Genomic DNA, 20299 nt, shown 5'->3' with positions numbered 1-20299 from the left:
GCAGTTCCATCACCGGATCGAACAGTTAATGAGAGTTTAGAACTAGACCAGGAGCTAATAGCTACCTGGTCATCGTTTATCAAAACCCTTCTACCTCCCTGATCAAAATCAAAGTTATTTTCCCATTGCCTTTTCTTTAGTATTGGGCAGGAGAGACCAATAGATTAGTTTTTCCCTTTTAGTTTTGAGTGGTGGAGAGGAGAGACGCGAAAGAGTGTCTCTCATGTTTCATATTCGCTAGGCACGCTAATGATTTTCGAATGCAGATCTCAATTTTCAGAATTAATTTTTGGTTTTACAAGCTGTAAGTGCATACCATTCTTCCAGTTCACACAAGTATTTGTTAAGTTTTTGTTTTTGATCATTTTCTTAGATTATAGTGCAAAAAGATTGAGTTTATGCTCGATTGCCTGAGCAATTGGCAGCAAAAATCATTGTCATTTTTTCTTCTGAAGTGCTTTTATCTTCAAAATTTGTCACTATTTTTCTTCTCTTCTTCAAAATTTACGTGTTTTCGTGCCTTTTTTTCGTACCATTTTGTATTAAGGGCGCTAATAGTGAAGAAAATTGTATTTATAAAAAAAAAAACTATTTTACCGAGTAATGATTTTGTAACCGTTATCATGTAACCGAATCATTTTGTAACCGATATTTTTGGTTATGTTCTTTCGTAGAAAATGGCTGGTAACGTCGTAGATTCTTCAAATGTTCCGGATGCAGGTGAATCGGCAGAAATGATTGGTGATCAAAGTAAAGATGTTGTGAATAAACCAGAAGAAATCATCCAAGATCATGTTCAGAGTTCAGTAGATGAACAAGAAGTAAGTTTTAAAACCTGACTAAGGTTTGTTCAGTTAATTTGGGTACAAACTACAAAAGTGGCCTATTTTGAACTTTCAAGTCAACATATTTTCTTTTTCTTATTCAGCTAGCATTGTAACTTTCAGAATAATTTTTTACTATCTCCATGTTGATAGATCAAAAGGGCAAACATAAGTGGTTATAGTTAGAGAGCAAAACATGCTTTTTATAAACATCTTACTTAGTTTTAACAAGTTTAGGTTGATTGTTGATATAACAGAAATGATGCGATAACATGAATAATAATTTTTATGAGCATTAAGATAATCTCCAGGCATATAATGATGCAAAAGTAGTACTAAAATATGGCAATGACTTCTTGATAATGAGTACCTAGTTTTTTTAATGATAGATGAGATTATGATGATACACAATGGTTATTTTTGTAGATATTTCTAAAAAATGATTATTTTTTATTCTAACTTATAAAATGTAATGTATACCCAAATTACCCCCATGTTTTAAAATCCTTAATTACATAAAAAGAATTACAGGTAAAATTTTCAATTTGTGGAAAAATTAAAGTAAAAGTATGTAATGTAACTTAAATTTGGAAAGCATACAGCTGAAAATTAATTAGCTGCACTTTTTGGAAGTAATTAATTTGCTTTCCATTGCTGTCTTTAGTAAACTGAACTTATTGTTTATCAATTTCAATCACTGTTATTTTCAGCATATACTCATAGGCATGAATGGTGTTAAAACTGATATTTTTTAGTTGTATGAATTTTTTAGCTTTCTTTTTATTTAATAAAATATAACTTGTGCCCAAATTATTCCGATAAACCCTATCTGCTGTATGTATATGGTGCAATAATGATCTGCATATTTTCAAAACATCAATGTTTTTATTGAAACGACAATCAATGTCTTTCAAATCATCAATATGTTTCTGATGTTGGCCAGGTTAATTCATACAAATTCATCAGATTGCTGTGCTCTACCTTTTTTTTCTTTTAAAATTCATATCATTAAAAGTTACATATAAAAGATTTAAAAAATACTTTTATTTTTTTTCTAAAGTCTTGACCTTTGATATTTTAGAGGTCATTAAAAGTCATTTTCATAGAAAAAAGTGGCACTTTTAGACTTTTACATTTTGGCCCAAATCAGTTAATGGCAGTTAAATTTTAAATTTTCGTGTTAAAGTATACATTAGATAATAGTCTCACATACTATGTTATGTAACTGCTTTAATACTTAAAATAAGAGCAACAGGCCGAAGTATAATGTCAAATGTAAAATTTTTACTCATTTCAAATGGGGATAACTTGCTTGAAGGACAAAAACACAAACTGAAATATGACAAAAACTGATCTCACAAATGAGAAAACCTAATTGTAATTGTGTGTTTCTTCAGCCTTCATAGTTTAGAGCTCAAAAATAAGAAAAAAAGACTGTTTTAGACCCTTGTAAACCAAAAGGGGATGGAATAAAAAATTAAATTTCTTTGTTGATTGAGTATTCCCTCTTTTTCTGCCTGTTTATCTGCCATTTTTTTTTTTTAGAATTTTGTCTTTGTTTTTATAATTTTATTATTTTTTTCCATTCATTTTTACCAATCTTGCTTAGTTCATTTTGTATTTGTTTTTGCTTTTGTAATGCAGTTGACATTTCCCCCCCCCCCCTTTCTATTTGCCTTTGTTTTTCTTTTACCAAAATTTTGTGTATTGTTTATTTCCCAAAGTTTTTTTTGTTCATTCTGCTTTTTTTCCCCTTTTCTTGATGTTGAGAAATATTGAAAGCATCCTTTTTGTTTTAACTTTAGTAACTTTAACTTCTACCAATCAAACTCTTTCTTGCTTAGGCTTTACACTTGCGAGAAAAGTTTTTGCTCATTGTTTGCATTCCTATATCTTTTATAATTGTCATTTTTTAAGATATCTGAGGAAACCAATTTGTTTTTAGCTGGCATTACCATTTAAATAATACACAATAACAGTAATCAGCTTTTAGAGCATTTTAAAATAGACAGTGCCATTTTTAATTACGTTATTAAATATTTCTACATAGGAAATGGCTATTGACATCATAGATTCTTCAAATGTTCAGGATGTACCTGAATCAACAGAAATAATTAGTGATCAAAGTAAAGATGATCTAGATAAACCTGAAGCAGTCATAAAGGATTCTGTTCAGATTTCAGTAGATAAACAAGAAGTATGTTCTGAAACTTCACTATCTGCTGTAAGTATCCTTAGTTTAAATACCTTCTTGATTTAATTAATTTTTAGCCATCCAACGAAACCAATTTGTTTTTAGTGGACACTCATTTAAGTAATATTTAATACTCAGTAATCAGTTTGTAAAGCATTTTCCCCACTCTCCCTTTTAGTGCAACCTTAATTTTTTTTTTTTTTTACATTTCTGTTATAAATTTTCTTATCAAGATTTGTAAGCAAGCAAAAATTACTTCTAACTACTGGTATTTTGTTAAGAATTGTTCAGACTTGAAATGAATCATAACCAACCAACAAAACGGTAAGAACTTTATTCTCCCGACTTGAGGAATAAACTCGGGCAGAAGTGCAGAGCCAGAGAACAAACCAGAAACTTAATCCGCCATTTTATGTAGCTCAATAAGAAGTTTAGGAAGGAATTGCATAATTTTGATTGAGTGTTGTTCTTAAAATAATTACCTGCATCCGGTCAAGAAAACTTTAAGTGTTGAGAATCAACCAGACAAAATATTTCTAACACTTGGATAAGAAATTCAATCCTAGGATTAGTTTGTAAGCGGGGGCGGGACTACTGGGGGTGGGGCTGTCCACGCTGGGTGTTACCTGTCTGGGGGGTGACCCGCAAAGTGGAATTGCAAGTTTTTAAAAAATGTGAAGCTAAAATGCATGTTTATGACTACAAATTCGAAAATTTTCCAGGGGGAAATCCCCAGTACCCCCCATTGTTATTGCCTTTTATACATTAGCTCACTTAAAATTTTAGTTATAACATAAATGTAGTTATTTCTGCAAATTGCATGAATTTCATGTTTACCTAAAATTTTTTTTTTTCGTTTGCGTTTGTAGGAGGCAGGGGGAGGGTTGACAGCACAAAATACCGCCCCGGGTGTCCCATGCCAGGTACGCCACTGTTTGTAAGTGCATTATGTAAGCATAGCATGGTACCATAGACTAATAATAAGAGTAGACCGAGCTATGGCAACCCTTTTGCTGCTCATAAACCAAACCATGTGACTGGTGGATATCCTAGCAACAGCGGGCGTTGATCGTAGCAGACGATCAACGCCAGCGCGAAATAAAATAAATAGAATTGATGGAACACGGAAGAATGGTCTTTTATGGAGTCCGATTCCTAAATTTGTTATTCTAAGTTGTAAATATTTTGTTAATATAGTGAGTTTTTCGTTTAGATAGTATTGTGCATTTTCTTTAATCAATTTCAATAACTCTGTAAGCAATAAAAGATGCAAGCGACCAAGAAGAATCAGCAAACGGTAAGATTTTTACCTACAGTTTCAATTTAAGATATCGATTAGTACATTTTTGCGTTAACGCAAAACGTTTACGCCATTTCGTGCTCGCCAACGCTGACGGCTCCAAATGAAATAAAAGTTACCGAAAACTGATCAAAAACTATTACTAATGTCAAAATAATGCATAACTTAAAGAAAAACAGTTCAATCTCTGCACTTGGAAGTTTTTTTTAATGAAAACACATTGTTGTAAAATACATGTCGAGTGCCAAACTGTAGATAATGCTGCCATCTAGCAACCATGCTGCCAAAGTCTTCGCCAAGCCCTTCCACTAGTCACATGATACATCTATGAACCAATTTTCTTCATCAGCAAGAATGAGAAAGCTCGGTCTACTCTTATTATTAGTCTATGCATAGTACACTATGCTACTGCTTCATGCTATAAATAAAACAGTTAAACAGTTAATTTTTTGAGTATTGTAAATGATCAATTTGAGATCGATCGTTTACAACAACAAGCCCCGGACCCTGCAACACCTGAAGTACAACTGAAGGCTAGCCATTGCAAACATTCTTGTTGATATGCTCGAAAGAGTGGAACAAAACTTCAAAGCTTGGGTAGATCAGTGCATCATTAATGGGGACCATCATTTGCCTAGTTAAAATAAAAATTTGGAATGTATACAATACCTTATAGAAAGAAATAAATTGATCTATGAAGTACCTTACCTTTTCTTTTATTGACTTTTCAAATTGGCAAGTTTCCCTGCTGCACCCTGTATTATCTTTATTTAGAATTTTTATTACAAATGTAAGATTTGTATTTTAACATTGAATGCTTAAAATTACTTAAATTATAAGCTAACATATTTAAAACCTAATATAGTCATAACTAGTGGCACCCGCACGGCTTTGCCCGTAATAGAAAATTAAAAGGTCTTTTGGTTAGCCTGTATATTTACAAATAATGTATGGTGAATTTTCTCGCCAATTGGCTTGTACCCACGTTACAGTTCCACGTTATGATAATTTCGTATCTCGCCAATTGGCTTGTGCCCATGTTACGGTTCCACGTTATGATAATTTCGTAATTTATCATAGTTTTGTTCTTAAAATTGGAACAGAAAAAGAACCACATGGAATTTTCGAAAAATCGCTTCGAGGTGCACACCCCCATGCTATAAACTAACTTTGTGCCAAATTTCATGAAAATCGGCCGAACAGTCTAGGCGCTTTGCACGTCATGGACATCTAGACATCCAGACATTGAGCTTTATTATTAGTAAAGACTATCACTATTGTCATAAGCGACTCAGTCAATCATTTTTCAAATTTTTTTAATGACATCTGCTTTAGGTAGCCAGGGTCCTTAAATGAAAACAAGTTATTAAAATATTTTTGTGTGTAAAATATAAGTCTTGATAATCAGCTAGTCATCCCATCCATTACGTCAATCTTAAAAAATCACTGTACCATTTTTCTTTCTCATAGGAAATGACTTCTAGTACAGTAGATTCTTCAACTAATCAGAATGCATCTGGTTCAGAAGAAATGATTATTGACCAAAGCAAAGATCCTTTAGATAAACCTGATTCAGTTAACAGAAATCTTTGTCAGGTTACAGTAGGTGAAGAAGAAGTATGTTTTAAATCCTTATTCTATTTGCTTAATGTACTTACTGTTGTTTTTAAATTGCAATGTCTTTTTTAGTTTAGAGACATTGTCCAATGTCTTTGTAAACCACTTTGTTTTTTGCGGTGAATACAAGAGAATTAACCCTCAAATTATATGCAACTTTAAAAAAGTTAAACTGTTTGTCTGCTTCTTATGCATTTTAAATTCTGAACTCTTTTTTTTTCCCTCATTTTTATTATAAATATACTGTACAATTTATGTAGGCAAAAAATTATTAACTGTAATGTGTCTTAAGCCAAATAAATAGGTCATGACTTTACTTTAAAGTTTCTTATTAAATTTTTAAACAAATCTTACTACCCTTATGAATATTTGCACTGTTAACTTCTCTTTGACCCTTATGTCAACTATCAGTAATTACATGAGACTTTAAATTTTGTCATTAACAACTTTTAGCTATCTTTTATTCTATCTTAGAAACCTGCTCTTGTTAGGTTATCAAATAAATAGGTTATGGCTTTACTTTAAACGTACTTATTAAATTTTTAAAGAAAGTTTGATCCCTTACAAGTATTTGCAATGTTAACTTCTCTTCGACCCTTATGTCAGTGTCAACTATCAATAATTGCATGTGACTTTAAATTTTACCATTTACGACTTTTAGGTATCTTTTATTCTGTTTTAGAACCCTGTTCTTGTTTGTTACCAAAGTTCCAGTGACATCTAAATCAAAAGTATAGGGAAGGAAAGTTGTGTGTAAGATGTGTTGAAAGAGATGAAGAGAGGCTAGATATTTGTATACTATAGTAAAAATGACCACTCCCCCCTTTATCAAAAAGCCAATCAAATTAAGGTGCAAATTTCAAGCATGCTCATTGCCATAGTGACTGAAGCTATTCTGCTATTTGGCATTATGAGATAAAAATACGGTCGAGCATTGATTATCAGAACTACAATGATCCAAAGTGTCCAGTTCAATTTTACGAACATGATCTTGATTAAATGTTCGAAATGAGATACATTCGTCCAATCATGGACAGATCCAGAAATTGTTCAAGGAGGGGGCAATTGATTTTCTAGTTTACCTCTACTACATATCTAATTTATGCATGATGGGAGAAAGGGGGGTGCGTGGGTTCACACCACACCATTTTTATCTGACACAACTTAAATATAAAGGTTTCTTCATAGAGGTTTACAAGCCTATTCCTTTCCCTTTCCGGTGAAAGAGATATTCTAAAATTTTATTTTAGAACTTCAATTTCATGTAATTCTGGGCAATGTTTTGAAACCTCCTCTCCCTAATATGATCAAAGTTTGTCAAAAATGAACTTTATAGGAACTTTTCAGCTTCAAACAATTACGGGAAGAAAATCACTGAACCAATTTCTTCCATTAGCACTGCCTGAAATGTCTACAATCGCGTCATTAAGACTTAGATTTTAGAAAATACCTGAGGGAAAGCCTCCAAATTCGTCCTCCCAATATCACCAAAGATCGTCTGAAATAGCCTTATTGAAACCTGAATTCCAAAAGAGTTCTGGGAGGAAGATTCAAACCCTATTCCTTTCCTTAATGTCGTCAAAGATCTGCACTTGGGTTTTATAACTTCAATTTAGAAAAATTTTCAATGCAGGGTCCCTCAAGGGAGGGACAATCTGCGATCACCTCTCCTTTGTATCCGTCCGTACCTCCAATGTGTCAGAAATAAGGACTTGGGAAGAAATAGGAAACAAAAAAACACACTAGATATTTAACAGTAAGTTACCGCCCTTAAGCCAGGGCAGAAAGAATCACATGCAATATACCAGACAGCCCGTTTATCACATACAGAGACTGAAGTTTCGTTCTTGTTATTGCAAATGTTGGAGATGTCACTTGACTCCTGAAAAAAATCACAATGATTTTTTTAAACTTAGAGATCTGCTACTTTAACTCTTAATGTAATTTTTTTATTTCATAGTATTTAAAATTTACTTGCATTTTTCTCTTTCAATTATACCAATATTTATTATGAACATTTTGAATACTACAGATGAAAAGAAGAATATCATCATTTATATTTTGGAAAAGGAAAGAAATAGATCGACGGAATGTGTTAGAGTTTTGTGATCGTCCTTATATAGAAGAAGATGATCCAGAATATGGTATGATTTTTAAACTGTTTTATCTTTTTAGTAGTAGATTTTGTGTTCAAATAATTAATCTTGCTTTAAGGAAGAGTCTGTGCAGTATCTCCTTATTGTATTGTACCCTATACTCTCGATATCTCAAAAACTTTGATATGAGGAAAAATTATTTTACCCCTTGATTTTGCGTATTTATCTAATGTTATTTTTCATTCTTATGTCGAAGAGTTTTAAACCAAAACCTTGTTATGTCGAATATTTTTCAAAGTCTAATATAATTTTTGTGGAAAAACCGCAATTCATTGTCTCGAAGCAACTTGAGGAATGTTTCAAAAAAATTCTCACACCCTTCATTATTTCTCTCAGGGGTTAGAAATGATTCGGAGAAGCTTATCTACTGTCACTTTCATTCTAGAGCTTGGGAGGGGTAGGGGGCAGAACCATCATCAACGGGGGTGAGAAGGTGTCCCCCCTTCCCAGTGATTTTATCCAATCAGCAAAATTGGTTTAGAGAGTTGACAAAATCAAGTTGGTAAATTTAGAACTTTTGATACTCTAAGTTTTTTATTGGAAGAAAGAAAATAGGAAAACAAGAGAAAGTAATGGTTGGCAATTTCAGAAGCGGTGTTTTTGAGTTTCGAAATTATTCGGGACCAGGGGCATCAAAATGGAACGATACAGTAGCTCAAAGCGCCCTTCTAAAACAAATTGCTTATTCGGCAAATTATGAAACAGTGTGTTGAATTAAATCGTGAATAATTTGTATGGGCATGTTATCACATACGCGAAACGCTATCATTTCTCTAACTGATTACAGATAAGTCGTTATAAAAAGTCATGCCACAATGGAAAATGTGTTCCAGTGAAAACAATAGATGCACCAAAGAACCCCTTTGAAGCTTCAAAGAGAAGATCCCAAAATGGACAAGTAAGTTACATTTTTACTGTATGAAAATTTAAGTATTTAATCTGAGTACTACAAATAAGTAGGTAGCTATACATTTGAAAAAATAAGAATATTTCAGTTGAAAATTTTTGTTCGAAAGAAGCCTTAATAGTTCTAAAAAAGCAAAATTTAGAACAGTTGTTTAATAACATTTAAAACAAATTTTCATTCTCCAAAAATGGGGGGGGGGGAGTTATTTTCTGGAGTTTTCCTCGAAACAGTATGAAAAGTTCTGAATTGGCAGTCGTCTGGCTGTAGTATTCACCTTAGGATATGAGAACGACTAAATGAGTTTATAATTATTAGGAAATTAAATTTTAGTTCTAAATCATATAATTTTATAATGAAATCGATATTGTAAAAAATTCATCTGAGGTTATATAACTGTCTTATATTATGTTGCTTATATTTTCTAATCCCTGCATTTTGTTGAGAATTAATAACTATTACTTTATGAATGGCCAGTTTGGTCATTTACTTTGTTGTGTATATTTGGGTCAATTTCATTCTAATTACAAATGTCCAAAAAAAGAAAAAAAAAGGTGAACTTTTTGGTTTTATTTACTTTATGGCTCATATTTAGCAAGTTACTCGATTCATTACCGATGTCTGAAATATTTTTTGAAAATTTAATTACTTTGTAATATCTCTATTCTACATCGTCAGTAAAATGAATTTAATAAAATTTCTTACACACAAATTTGTTTGTTTGTTCTAGGGTGGAAAATATATTTTTCTCTTTTTTAATTTTATTATTCCGTATTTTTGTTTCTTTGAGCAGTCAAAAACTGCTTATTGTTTTCTTTGCACTTTGAGTGGTCTTCTGCAGCACTCATTCCAAAATCATCCTTTGAAATGTATGCATGTCACGATATTTCTTAGAGACAGATGTTCTGAAATTTCAAAAGTTCTCATTTAGCTTGGTCTCATTTTAGTAGGATATTAACTGGCGGAAATGTTAATTAAAATGCAAGTGGAATGCTTTAACAAACTTGGTGGTGAAAATGTACTTTGCATATTTGGGTCATTATACAAAAAACGCAGGTTTTTGAAGTTGGAATTCATGAAAAAAAAATCTTCAAAATTTTTAAAAGTTAGTTTCTGTTGTTCCTTTTAGGCACCTTTTTACTCTCACATAGTCAGTCACATTCTTTATTGGTTATTTTGTAACCTTCTTTTGTAGTTAAAATTTTGGATGTGAACGGAGGGTAACGGATAGTAAATATATATTTTAAATGTTATTTTTAAACTTTTCATTCAAATAAACATTGCATCTTATATGAGGAACACAATTTGAACTGATTAAAATGTACACATCTTTCTTAAAATAGATTTTTAAAGAAAGTTGTATGCTCCATTTCTGATTGTATATCCTCCATTACATCTATACTGTAACGGAGGATACAAATACTTATGTTTTGCTATGCACATTGTGTTTATTTAGGGTTAATGCAACATGTTATTTAGAATTTACTTAAAAAAAGTGATTCAATTTTAACGAAAAAAATTTTTTGTACATAAACAATTCTTTCCTTTTTTAATCAAGAATGGAGGATACATAAAGTTAAGGACCTATTTGACTTCAAGGAGAATAATGTTGAAATTCTTTCACACTAAGTTCTTTAGCTTCACTATGAAGACCCAGAGTTGAAAAGGCCTAACTTGTGATTCTAAACCTCTGTAGTAAGCTGCTAGTACTGCCGTCTATAGGAAATTCTATTACTTAATTAAATCCTGAATGAAGGATACAAGAAATACTGTGACAGTGATTCGAAAGATTATGAATGCTATATATATTTTTTTTATTTTATAACATAATTCTTTTAACCTATTAAAAAAACATCAAATGATTCAAATTTCACTACTAAATCTGTTATATTTTTTTGTGTTGAGTAAATAAATGAAAAAGTACATGGAAAGAAATGTGTTGGACATGTAACGGAGGCATACAAGTATCCCTCAGTTCAGTGAAAAAAAAACATTTAAAAAATTTTATAACATTATTAATGTATTGATCATTTTCAAAATTTGTTATACTTTTCTAAATCACATGAAAAAGTGTTTAAAAATAAATATTTTTGAAACTAACCACCCTGGACATAAAAAAGCGAGTTTTTTGTAGAATGACCCATTTAAGGTTTCGATTACGATGGAACTTATTCAGAGATCTAAATCAATTAAAACTTGAGTGAGGAATGTTTTTAGCACATAAACTGAAGCTATTTATTGCTTCTCGAGTCTTCATGCTGATAAGCAGCAGTCTTTTTTTTTTTCTCAAAAGGATAACAAAAATGCACAATTTTGTGCCTTTTATTCACAATTTTGATTTTTTATGATGCCATTTTACCTACATGGGTTAGCATTTAAAATACTTCTAGTTGTTTTAGCTCATTTTCTAAGGCTTTACCAGAAAACATTTTTTCCTTTTGATGGTCCTTTCTATTTTGAAGAAAAATTGGTAAAGACTCATTTTGAATTTTAGTGGAAATCTTTTACTATTGTTTACTGTTCTAATTCTAGTTGAATAAAGAAAAGTGCGACTCAAGTCGTGAAGAGAATTTCTTATCACTATATCTAGCTTTCAATCATAACTTTGAGTGTTGAAGCATGCATATTTTTCTTTTGGGGAAAGTTTGGTTTGAAATGACTAGAACCGCACTTTTCTTCGTTTGTGGTGTCATTTCGTTAAAACTTTTAAAACTACAGGAATAAGGTAACAACCCCAGTAATTGACACTTTAAGAGTTTGACCTTAAACTTACCTCTGTTTTCATTTCTCAGAAAAGACATGTTTACTTGTAAATATTTTTGTATCAAAGAATGCACATCTGTGCATATATTTAGTTCACTAAAAGCAAAAATCTTTGAATAGATATTTTTATAAAAATATATGTATAAAAAGTTACTAAAATCACCAGTAATTGGTACCTGATACCCCAGTGTATGACACCTTGTGATCCAGTGATTGGCACACGTTAATAGAATTGGAAAATCATTTTAATTTTCATTTTTAGATTACATACAAATTCCATGATCATAAGAAACATAATTAATGTTAATTTAAAGTAGGTAATTTTACATAAATTAATGTTAAATCACACATCTTGATGTTAAAAACGTATTTTAGAGAAATGAAAATTTGGAATGTTACATGGAAAAAAATATTGAGATTATTGCTGTTTCATCAGTCAGCATGCAGTTTTGATTTTACGAATTATAGCTTTTTTCACATAGAAAGGAACATTAACCCAAGGATTCAAAGGGACCATAAAAAATGAAACAGTTCTCTACAGTCGTCATATCTGACTCTGATGACCAAACATATTTGTTTTTTATTGTTTCCTTTAAAGATTTAGTTGTAGATTCTGGAGGATTCAAACCAATAGTAGAAACCATATTATATTGTTGCTGCAAAAGTATCAGAAATCAAACTTGTGACACATTGCACAATGCATTAGGGACTATAAGCACATGTGCCAATTACTGGGGACTAGCACAACTGAAGCACCACTGAATGGCATCCATCATTTCTTTAAAACCCAAAAATGAGACAAAAATTTACTTCTCACTCAAAGTAACATTTCTCAACAAAACTTTTGATAACCAAAATTTAAGATATATTTCAAGTCAGATTTTAATGGATTAATGTGCATGCTTCCCTTAAGCCAGAGCAGAAGCTTTTGCAACAAAAATGGCTGATTTGACACAAGCCACAATTGTTTCTCTTTCCCATGCACTGCTACCATTTAGTAATATGAATTGAAGTTATAATACTTAAAGTAAATGTACATTCAGTTGGTACATAGCCTTCTACTTTAAATATATTGAATATGAATCTTATTTTAGAACATTTTTGTTGGAAGTGCCAATCACTGGTGACCTGCCAATTACTGGGGTACCCTACTAAAATTATCCTTTCTGACATAGAAAAAATAATTTTGTTCAATTGAGTGCATTATGAAAAGTGCTTAGTATTTTTTTTAAAAAAATCTGTTGCTTTATTCTTTTTTGTGTAAATGTATTTCAGAAATAGAATAATGTTACTATCATGAAACTTCACCTTATTTTTTCATATAAATGCTCCATACTAAGAGGGGAAAAAAACCATATATGTGTCTAAAACTTCAAGCAGTTGGCACTAAAAATCAATCATTGTTCCTCTCTAGGATTTATTTGTTTGCTAATTTAATTAAAACCATTTAAATATTAAAAGTTTCCCAAACTAACTGATGTTTCAAAACATACAAATTACTCTTGATAAGGATCCTAATATGTATCTTTACTTAAGACCCGTTTTCGATTATTGCCATAGATGAGGATAAAAATCTTATGAAAGCAATGATAGTGGATACATTTCATGCTTGCTGCAGAGAAGCCTTGATTCAAAATTTTTATTATGATTACTATTAATTTGATGTTGTAAGGCAACAGAGTTTGTAGCAATGGGTTTTATATTTAAACATTTAATGGGGAAATTACACGAAATTTGCTGTTTTCCATCCTAACAGAAATAATAATTTTATTTTTTAATTGAATTTTTTTAGCTTTAAGTTGTACCTTAAGATTAAATAAATCATTTTGTGAAATCATGAAGTCTCTAAGTGGTCTAGATGCTCAGATATGAGCAAAAGCAGGCCTCAGATTTTTCCGTGATTATCAGGCCAAGTAGGGGAGACTGGGGATACTTAATCCCCACTTTAGTTTTCAATTTTTTTCTCGGCTGCAAATTATCTTTTTTTTTTTTCAATAAAAGTACGTGAAGAAAGATAATTTTTTCCTCTATCTGACAGTATTTTTTTAGTTGAAACTAAACCGTTAGTTTTGGTAAAATAATTTTTTTCAATAACTTTATAAAAGGATCATCTGTCCCCACATCAAGGGATACATGATCCCTTCATGAGGGATCCTTGATCCCACTGAGAAAAGAAACTTTTTGTTAGATCAGCTTTATTTATGGATTTTCATTTTCTACATAATGTTTCTAAAAAATAGCACTAGTTCTATTTTTTTTCATTAGATTGTAGCAGAATAACAGTTTTAAATTCCACTAGGACATTTGTAAAAAAAAAAAAATGTTCACAACTTAAATGAACTTATGAGACTTTTAATCAGTAACTTATTCTCTAATACAGTTGGGAACAATATATTTCATAAATAAAAGTAACAATTTTTTTAAGTAGCGTAATGAAACTCAAATTACAACAAATAAAAAAAGAAAAAAAACGACAAGCACAAAAATCAATTTATTTGCTTCTTTTCTTGCAATAGTTAAATTAAAAGTTCTATCAGTTGAATTAACTTTAAAAAAGAGGGATGAAAAATGCAAGTATCAGCATACTTATAGAAAAAAATAGAAAGCCGAGCATACATTTTCAAAACCTGAAAAGTCAAATGCGAACAATTTGTTGTTTAAAGTTCAGCTCAACCCATCTGGATGTCTGCAACTTAACACATTCATTCTCATTTAGTACACTTTTATCAATTTTTCAGGAAACATAGATTGATTAAGCATGTTACCTTTTCACTTTAGAAAACTTATTTCAAACTCTAGAAATCCAACTTAGCATTCTATGCGCTAATGGGTCTACAAAATTGGCAACTAACTTTTTTGATGTAAATCTAACGGTAGTAAATTTTTTTTTTCATTCAAACGAAGATTTGACATCTATTTCAACTTGTTTAAGCTCATTTGCTGATTAGAACATAATTCATCAGTAGAGTTAGTTTATGTTTAGATGTTTGAGGTGTTATGTGGGTAGCAAGTGCAAACTGATATTTTTATTTTTTAGCATATTTACTGCAGTGATTATATAAATCTATCACTCATACTATGATAAATATTATTATGTTAATATGGTTTTGAATTAAAGTTAATGTCAACTAAATAAACAACAGTTCTATTGTTTTCATTGTGGTTATATTGTCGTATGGATACTTTGACTCTTGGGATCGTGTATGCATCTAAACGAAGGAATCAAGTATCCCTAATATGCGATTTTTACAAACATTCTTGTTATATTATTAACAATCAGTGGCAATTTACTAAAAATATGTCTCAATTATAAAAGACTCTATACTTTCAACATTACACTTCAGTATTTTTTTAATTTATATATATTGGATAATGTAAACTTCAGAATGCTTTCCTAAAGAAAAGTTTCCGTTAACATGTTCAGACAATCATTTCTTGAGCTAAAACAAAATGGCTGAAAAATAAAGTTGCCAGATTTCATGCACAAGTATAACTTTAACATAATTCTCAGGTTTTAAATCTCTATTTAATGATTTCGGTACGTTTTTGGCTATAGGATCAAGTATCCACAATCTCCCCTATAATAAAAGTGATTAAAAAAAGTCATTATTATTATTATTATTTTTTTTTTTTTTGAATTTTCTTTTGAAATGTTACACAGGTGAAATGCTTTCGGTTTTTTAAAAGCTTTAAAATACAATGTCTGACAATTATTTTATTTTATTTCAGACGTTTTACCATGCCATACCAACTGTGTGCCAAATTTCGACGGATTCCCCTGGAAATACCGGTTGTGCTGAAAAGCCATTTAGCACTGAAGGAGAAAAGAGTATGGAATTAGAAGCTGTAACCGAAAATGTTGCAGCAAGCACTGAAGAGAAGTTGCAAACCTAACTCTGGAAGGACAAAAAGATGTAGAAGTGGAAAATGCAATAGATCATACAGGGGAAGTGGAAAAAAATCAATGAAATATCCATGGTCTCAAATAATTCATCCAAGGTAAACAAGCTTTTAATGAGTACCGAAAGAGAAACGGCTGGTGATGTCAAAGCTACAGCAGAAGAAGATGATGAATTTAGATCCATTTCCAGAAATTCCACTACCAAGGACCTTGATAATCCAGAAGATCCACAAAATAATGAAGACAGTAAATCTTGGTTGACGTGTGCTGGGCAACTCTCGGTGTTAGTTAAACAGCTTGAAGAATGCAAAAATATTGTATACCGCCTAAAAGAGGAGGATGTTACAAATCCTCTGATTTTTTTTGTCAGAAAGCATCGAAGTCATAACAGATGTTAAAGAAAAATGTCATTTATATCTGAATGATGCATCAGAGACGTTGAATGCTATAATGAACAGTCGGCAAGTAAGTTCTCTACCTGTGCCAGATGAGCATCATGAAATAGTAGAGCAATGATCCTGGAAAGCGCAAGCAAATCTGTTCTTCCAACCAAAGAAAATTTCTTATATCCCTCGAACCAAATCAGCCAAAGCTTATTCCTTTTCCAGCAAATGAAGAAATTCCCAAGTCAAACAAAGACATTTCAATCCGACCTGGTATAAGGAGTACAGCGCAATTAAAGACGCTGCATATTGCTTTGTTTGCAGTCTCTTTCCAGAAGGTTCAACTCCATGGACTGACGACGGCGTTCGTCTATGGCATTAAATGAAAAAGTGTAGGCAACAATAAACAAGGAAAACTTGCGAGTCATTTTTCTTCTAGCAACCATAAAAAAGCACTGGAAGATTACTGTAATTTTATAACAGACTCAAAACATGTTGATGCGCTCTTAAGAAAGGATATGAGGTCACAAAAAATAAGAGAAGAAGAAGAAAAGTTGTACAATATAAGAGCACTAAGTCTACTTCTTGATGTTGTCCGCACTTTAGGTCGCCAAGGACTCGCCTTTAGAGGAGATTTGGATGAGAAGAATGGCAATTTTAATCAAATGGTAGAACTTTTATCAAGACACAGCTCTGTAATGAAGCGATGGCTCGATTACGTTAACATTCGACGGTATTATGTCAGTTACATGAACCCTTCTTCACAAAATGAGTTTTTAAATATTTTGGCACGTGAAATCCCGATACAAATTGTCGGTGAAGTAAAGAAGTCAGGGATGTATTCCATAATGGCTGACACAACCCCTGATAACTCACATAAAGGCCAGCTATCAGTAGTACTTCAATATGTGGATGATGAAGGAAATCCAAATGAAAAATTGCTTAAAATCAATGAAACTCAGGACAAAACTGGCAATGGAATTGCAAAAATGATTTTTCATTTTATTAATGAAGCTGACCTGATAAGTAATCAGCGAGTATTTCAGTCATATGAGTGTGCAAGTGCAATGTCTGGTAAACATCTGGGCGTTCAAAAAAAACTCTCTGAAATTCTAGGCCACACCATACCGGATATTCCATGCCAAGCTCATCGTTTAAACACGTTTACGCAACATGGATGTGAATTTAGTATTCTAGTTGGACACTTATTTGATGATCTGAGTGCGCTATATGTATTTTTCACGTCCAGCACTAAACGATAGTCATTTGTACCAACAATTAAATGAACTAAATAACTTGTTGCAGCAAAAAAATCTGTCTAAAACAAGGTTTACAAATTAGGCTGAATCAGTAAAAGCAGTCTGGCAATCTTTCGATCACGTTATATCCGCACTTGAAGAAGTTTCAACATCAAAAAATTTGATCCAAAATCAAAAGTTGCGGCGTCTGGATTGAGAAGGAAAAGGCTCTCTTTTGATTTTATTGTCATAATTATGTTTATGAAAAACATAATATATAAACTGAAAAACCTGACTGAAGCTCTTGAAGCCGAACAGCTAAATATTGTTGATGCTTCCATTTTAATTGGGGGCACAATAAACTCATTGAAAGAGATCAATAAAGACAAAAGCGGTATGGATGATTTGATCGAAAGTGCAATTCTTTTTGCCAAGAAATATGAAATTGATGCTGAGAGTGAATTCAAAAAGCATCATAGAAAAAGAGTTTCCCTCAAAAGAATTGATGAAAATCCGAATGCTCAAACTGATTCCGCATTGAAATCTTTTTACAGAAAAGAATTTTCAGAACTATTGGACACTTTAATTTCCTTATCCAAGGATAATCTCCGAAATTTCACAAAAACATTCAGACCATTATTTGAAATACTAAAACCACCAATGAGAAGAAACCAGTGTACATTGGAAAACATAGAAAATGCTCTTTCTCTTTTTCCTACTGACACCGTTGTGAAAGATGCTTACGCCGTTCAAGCTGAATTAGAAATTCTGAGTGACCAATGTTCACAATATACGGATTTAATGTCCACAATGAAAATATCAGAGAAGTTCAAAGAATCATTGCCACTTGCGAATCAAATTCGCCTCCTGGCATTAACTGCACCTGTAACGGTTGCAATAAATGAAAGAACTTTTAGCAAATTAAAATTGATCAACGATGGGAGATGAGCGGCTCACTTGCTCATTTTATTGAAGTCCGAGAAAAAAATACTCTATAAAATAAACTTGGACAGAATGGCTGAAAAGTTTGCAATCCTAAAACAAAGGAGAATTAAGATATTTTAGTAAAAATGCTAAAAAAAAGAAAAAATTGAAATAATTAGTAATGTTACCTTTTCAAAAATTTTCAATGTGCAAAATTTTATAATTCTTGGGGGAGAAGGGGGAATCAATAGTCGTAGCAAAATTTCTCTGGTAACTATTTTATGTTGATGTAAAGTGCATAACTGACACAAAATATCTATTATGAAAATATAGGAATTAAGTTTGATCTTTTTTTTTTATTGCTTACTATGCACTAACTGTGATTAAAATGAAAAATTGTCTACCAACGAAAATTTGACAACATTTTTCTCTCAATCTTCCTCTGGATGGCTTTATACTTTATTGTAACAATGAAATATGTTTATTTTCATCATTTTAAAAGCATAACAGAACCCTAATTGTCCGAGACTGATGACCACTGTCGGAAAATCAAAAATGCTCCCATATTTAAATCACCCCTTCCCTTAATTACTTATGTTAGCGAAGTCTTATTAAAAACGCTGGGAAAAAAATATCAATACAGAAACAAGAACAGAGTAATAAACTACTACCATTATGCTATTAGTGCACTACTAGTATATATTTAAGAAGTAAATAATTTTACAATGTGTGTATATAATTAAATTTTAAAATATTTAAAGATGATTTTTAAAATGTGAAAAACTTCGAAAACAGCAACAAAAATTGAGGATGTTGGTTGTCTTTGGTTCAATCAATTTTGCATTGAAGATGGTATGCCTTTTAAATCCGAGACTCGTGTCTGTGATTTTCATTACTACTTTGTGTTTTTAATGTTTTTCATTACATTTTTTATATTTTATGTACATAGTTGCCTGAATTAAAATTTTGAAAAAAGTTTTCCATGTAATATTCCTTCCAAATCCGAAACCCGTGTCTGCGATTTTTATTACTACTTTGCTTACGTTCGACGAACCTCACCGGTCGACCGGTGTAACCTGTTGCTAACCGCAGCATTCTTGAGAGCTACCGGTTAACTGGTTGCTTCCGATGTCGTTCTATGAGCCTCACCGGTTGATCTACCGGTCAACCTCAACTTAAGATGGTTGATTGGTTGAGGGAACCACGTGACATTTTTGACGAATTATAAGTAATTTTCACCTGCGTGTTATTCATCTGCGCCATGTCTGCGCAAGTAACCGGTGATCAACCGAAAGCGTTCGATGAAGCATTGGTTCGTGAACAACCGGTTAGTTCCCGCTGACGTCATTGCTGTCACGTGATTAACCAACTGGTCGCTACTGGTCGTTCTCGTCGAACGTAAGCTTTGTGTTTTAATGTTGTTTCATTACATTTTTTATATTTTATAAACATAGTCCCCTAAATTAAAACTTTGATAAAGGTTTTTATTGCATAATATTGATTACACGCACGTACTATGCTTAGGAGCCAGGAGAATGTTTCAAGCACCAGCAAAGGTATTTCCTAAACTTTTTATGAAAATTCAGAGCAATATGGCTGATAAATCAGTGACCAAGGTGTTTTTTTAGTCGCCTGGGTGACCTGGCACCTGGGAGTTTTCGGAATCTCAGTATGTGTATTATATTGTGTCTTTTTGTATGTATATTTACATTACGGACCGAAAATCACTGGTACGTATATATTAGTCGGCAAAACGTTAGGAGTCAGTCGGCAAATTCAACCTCACCCCCCCCCCCCCAACCGAACTTACTTCACAACGGCGCTGGGGGGATGGGGGTCAGAAAATGTAAGTCCTGAGAAGCCCAAAAAACTTACCTAAAACCTTTCATCCCCTTCTCACGCCATTTTGTTGGACACCTTTTGACTCTATTTTCACCTCTGTAAAAAAAAGGGAGATGAATGGGAACCCCTTTAGAGACAGGAAATGGTGCAATCCTTTGTCCGACTTCTTTTGTTCTGGGGTGCTCGAAGCTCGTTTGAAACCGTTCTGCAACTTTGGTAATTCAAATCTTTGATAAGTTTAGTCGTGGTAAAT

General features: G+C 32.1%; 1 protein-coding gene across 2 annotated transcripts in view; it reads left to right on the top strand.

The window, feature by feature from the left end:
* The first annotated feature begins 220 nt into the window (after positions 1 to 220).
* LOC129222780 (MAP3K12-binding inhibitory protein 1-like) overlaps positions 221 to 20299 on the top strand; it is a 37589-nt gene continuing 17510 nt past the window's right edge. The window contains exons 1-6 of one of the 2 annotated variants that reach the window (XM_054857316.1): positions 221 to 304; positions 675 to 821; positions 2875 to 3048; positions 3888 to 3941; positions 5789 to 5935; positions 7968 to 8079. In XM_054857316.1, the coding sequence (XP_054713291.1) occupies positions 678 to 821; positions 2875 to 3048; positions 3888 to 3941; positions 5789 to 5935; positions 7968 to 8079 (631 nt within the window). In that variant the 5' untranslated portion in view covers positions 221 to 304; positions 675 to 677. The remainder of the gene's footprint in view (positions 305 to 674; positions 822 to 2874; positions 3049 to 3887; positions 3942 to 5788; positions 5936 to 7967; positions 8080 to 20299) is intronic. The other variant, XM_054857317.1, reaches the window with a different exon arrangement.

Source organism: Uloborus diversus, chromosome 5 (genome assembly GCF_026930045.1).
Source record: "Uloborus diversus isolate 005 chromosome 5, Udiv.v.3.1, whole genome shotgun sequence".
Taxonomy (NCBI): Eukaryota; Metazoa; Arthropoda; class Arachnida; order Araneae; family Uloboridae; genus Uloborus; species Uloborus diversus.
Note: the sequence above shows the minus strand (reverse complement) of the source record. Positions and strands in the feature narration are given on the sequence as shown.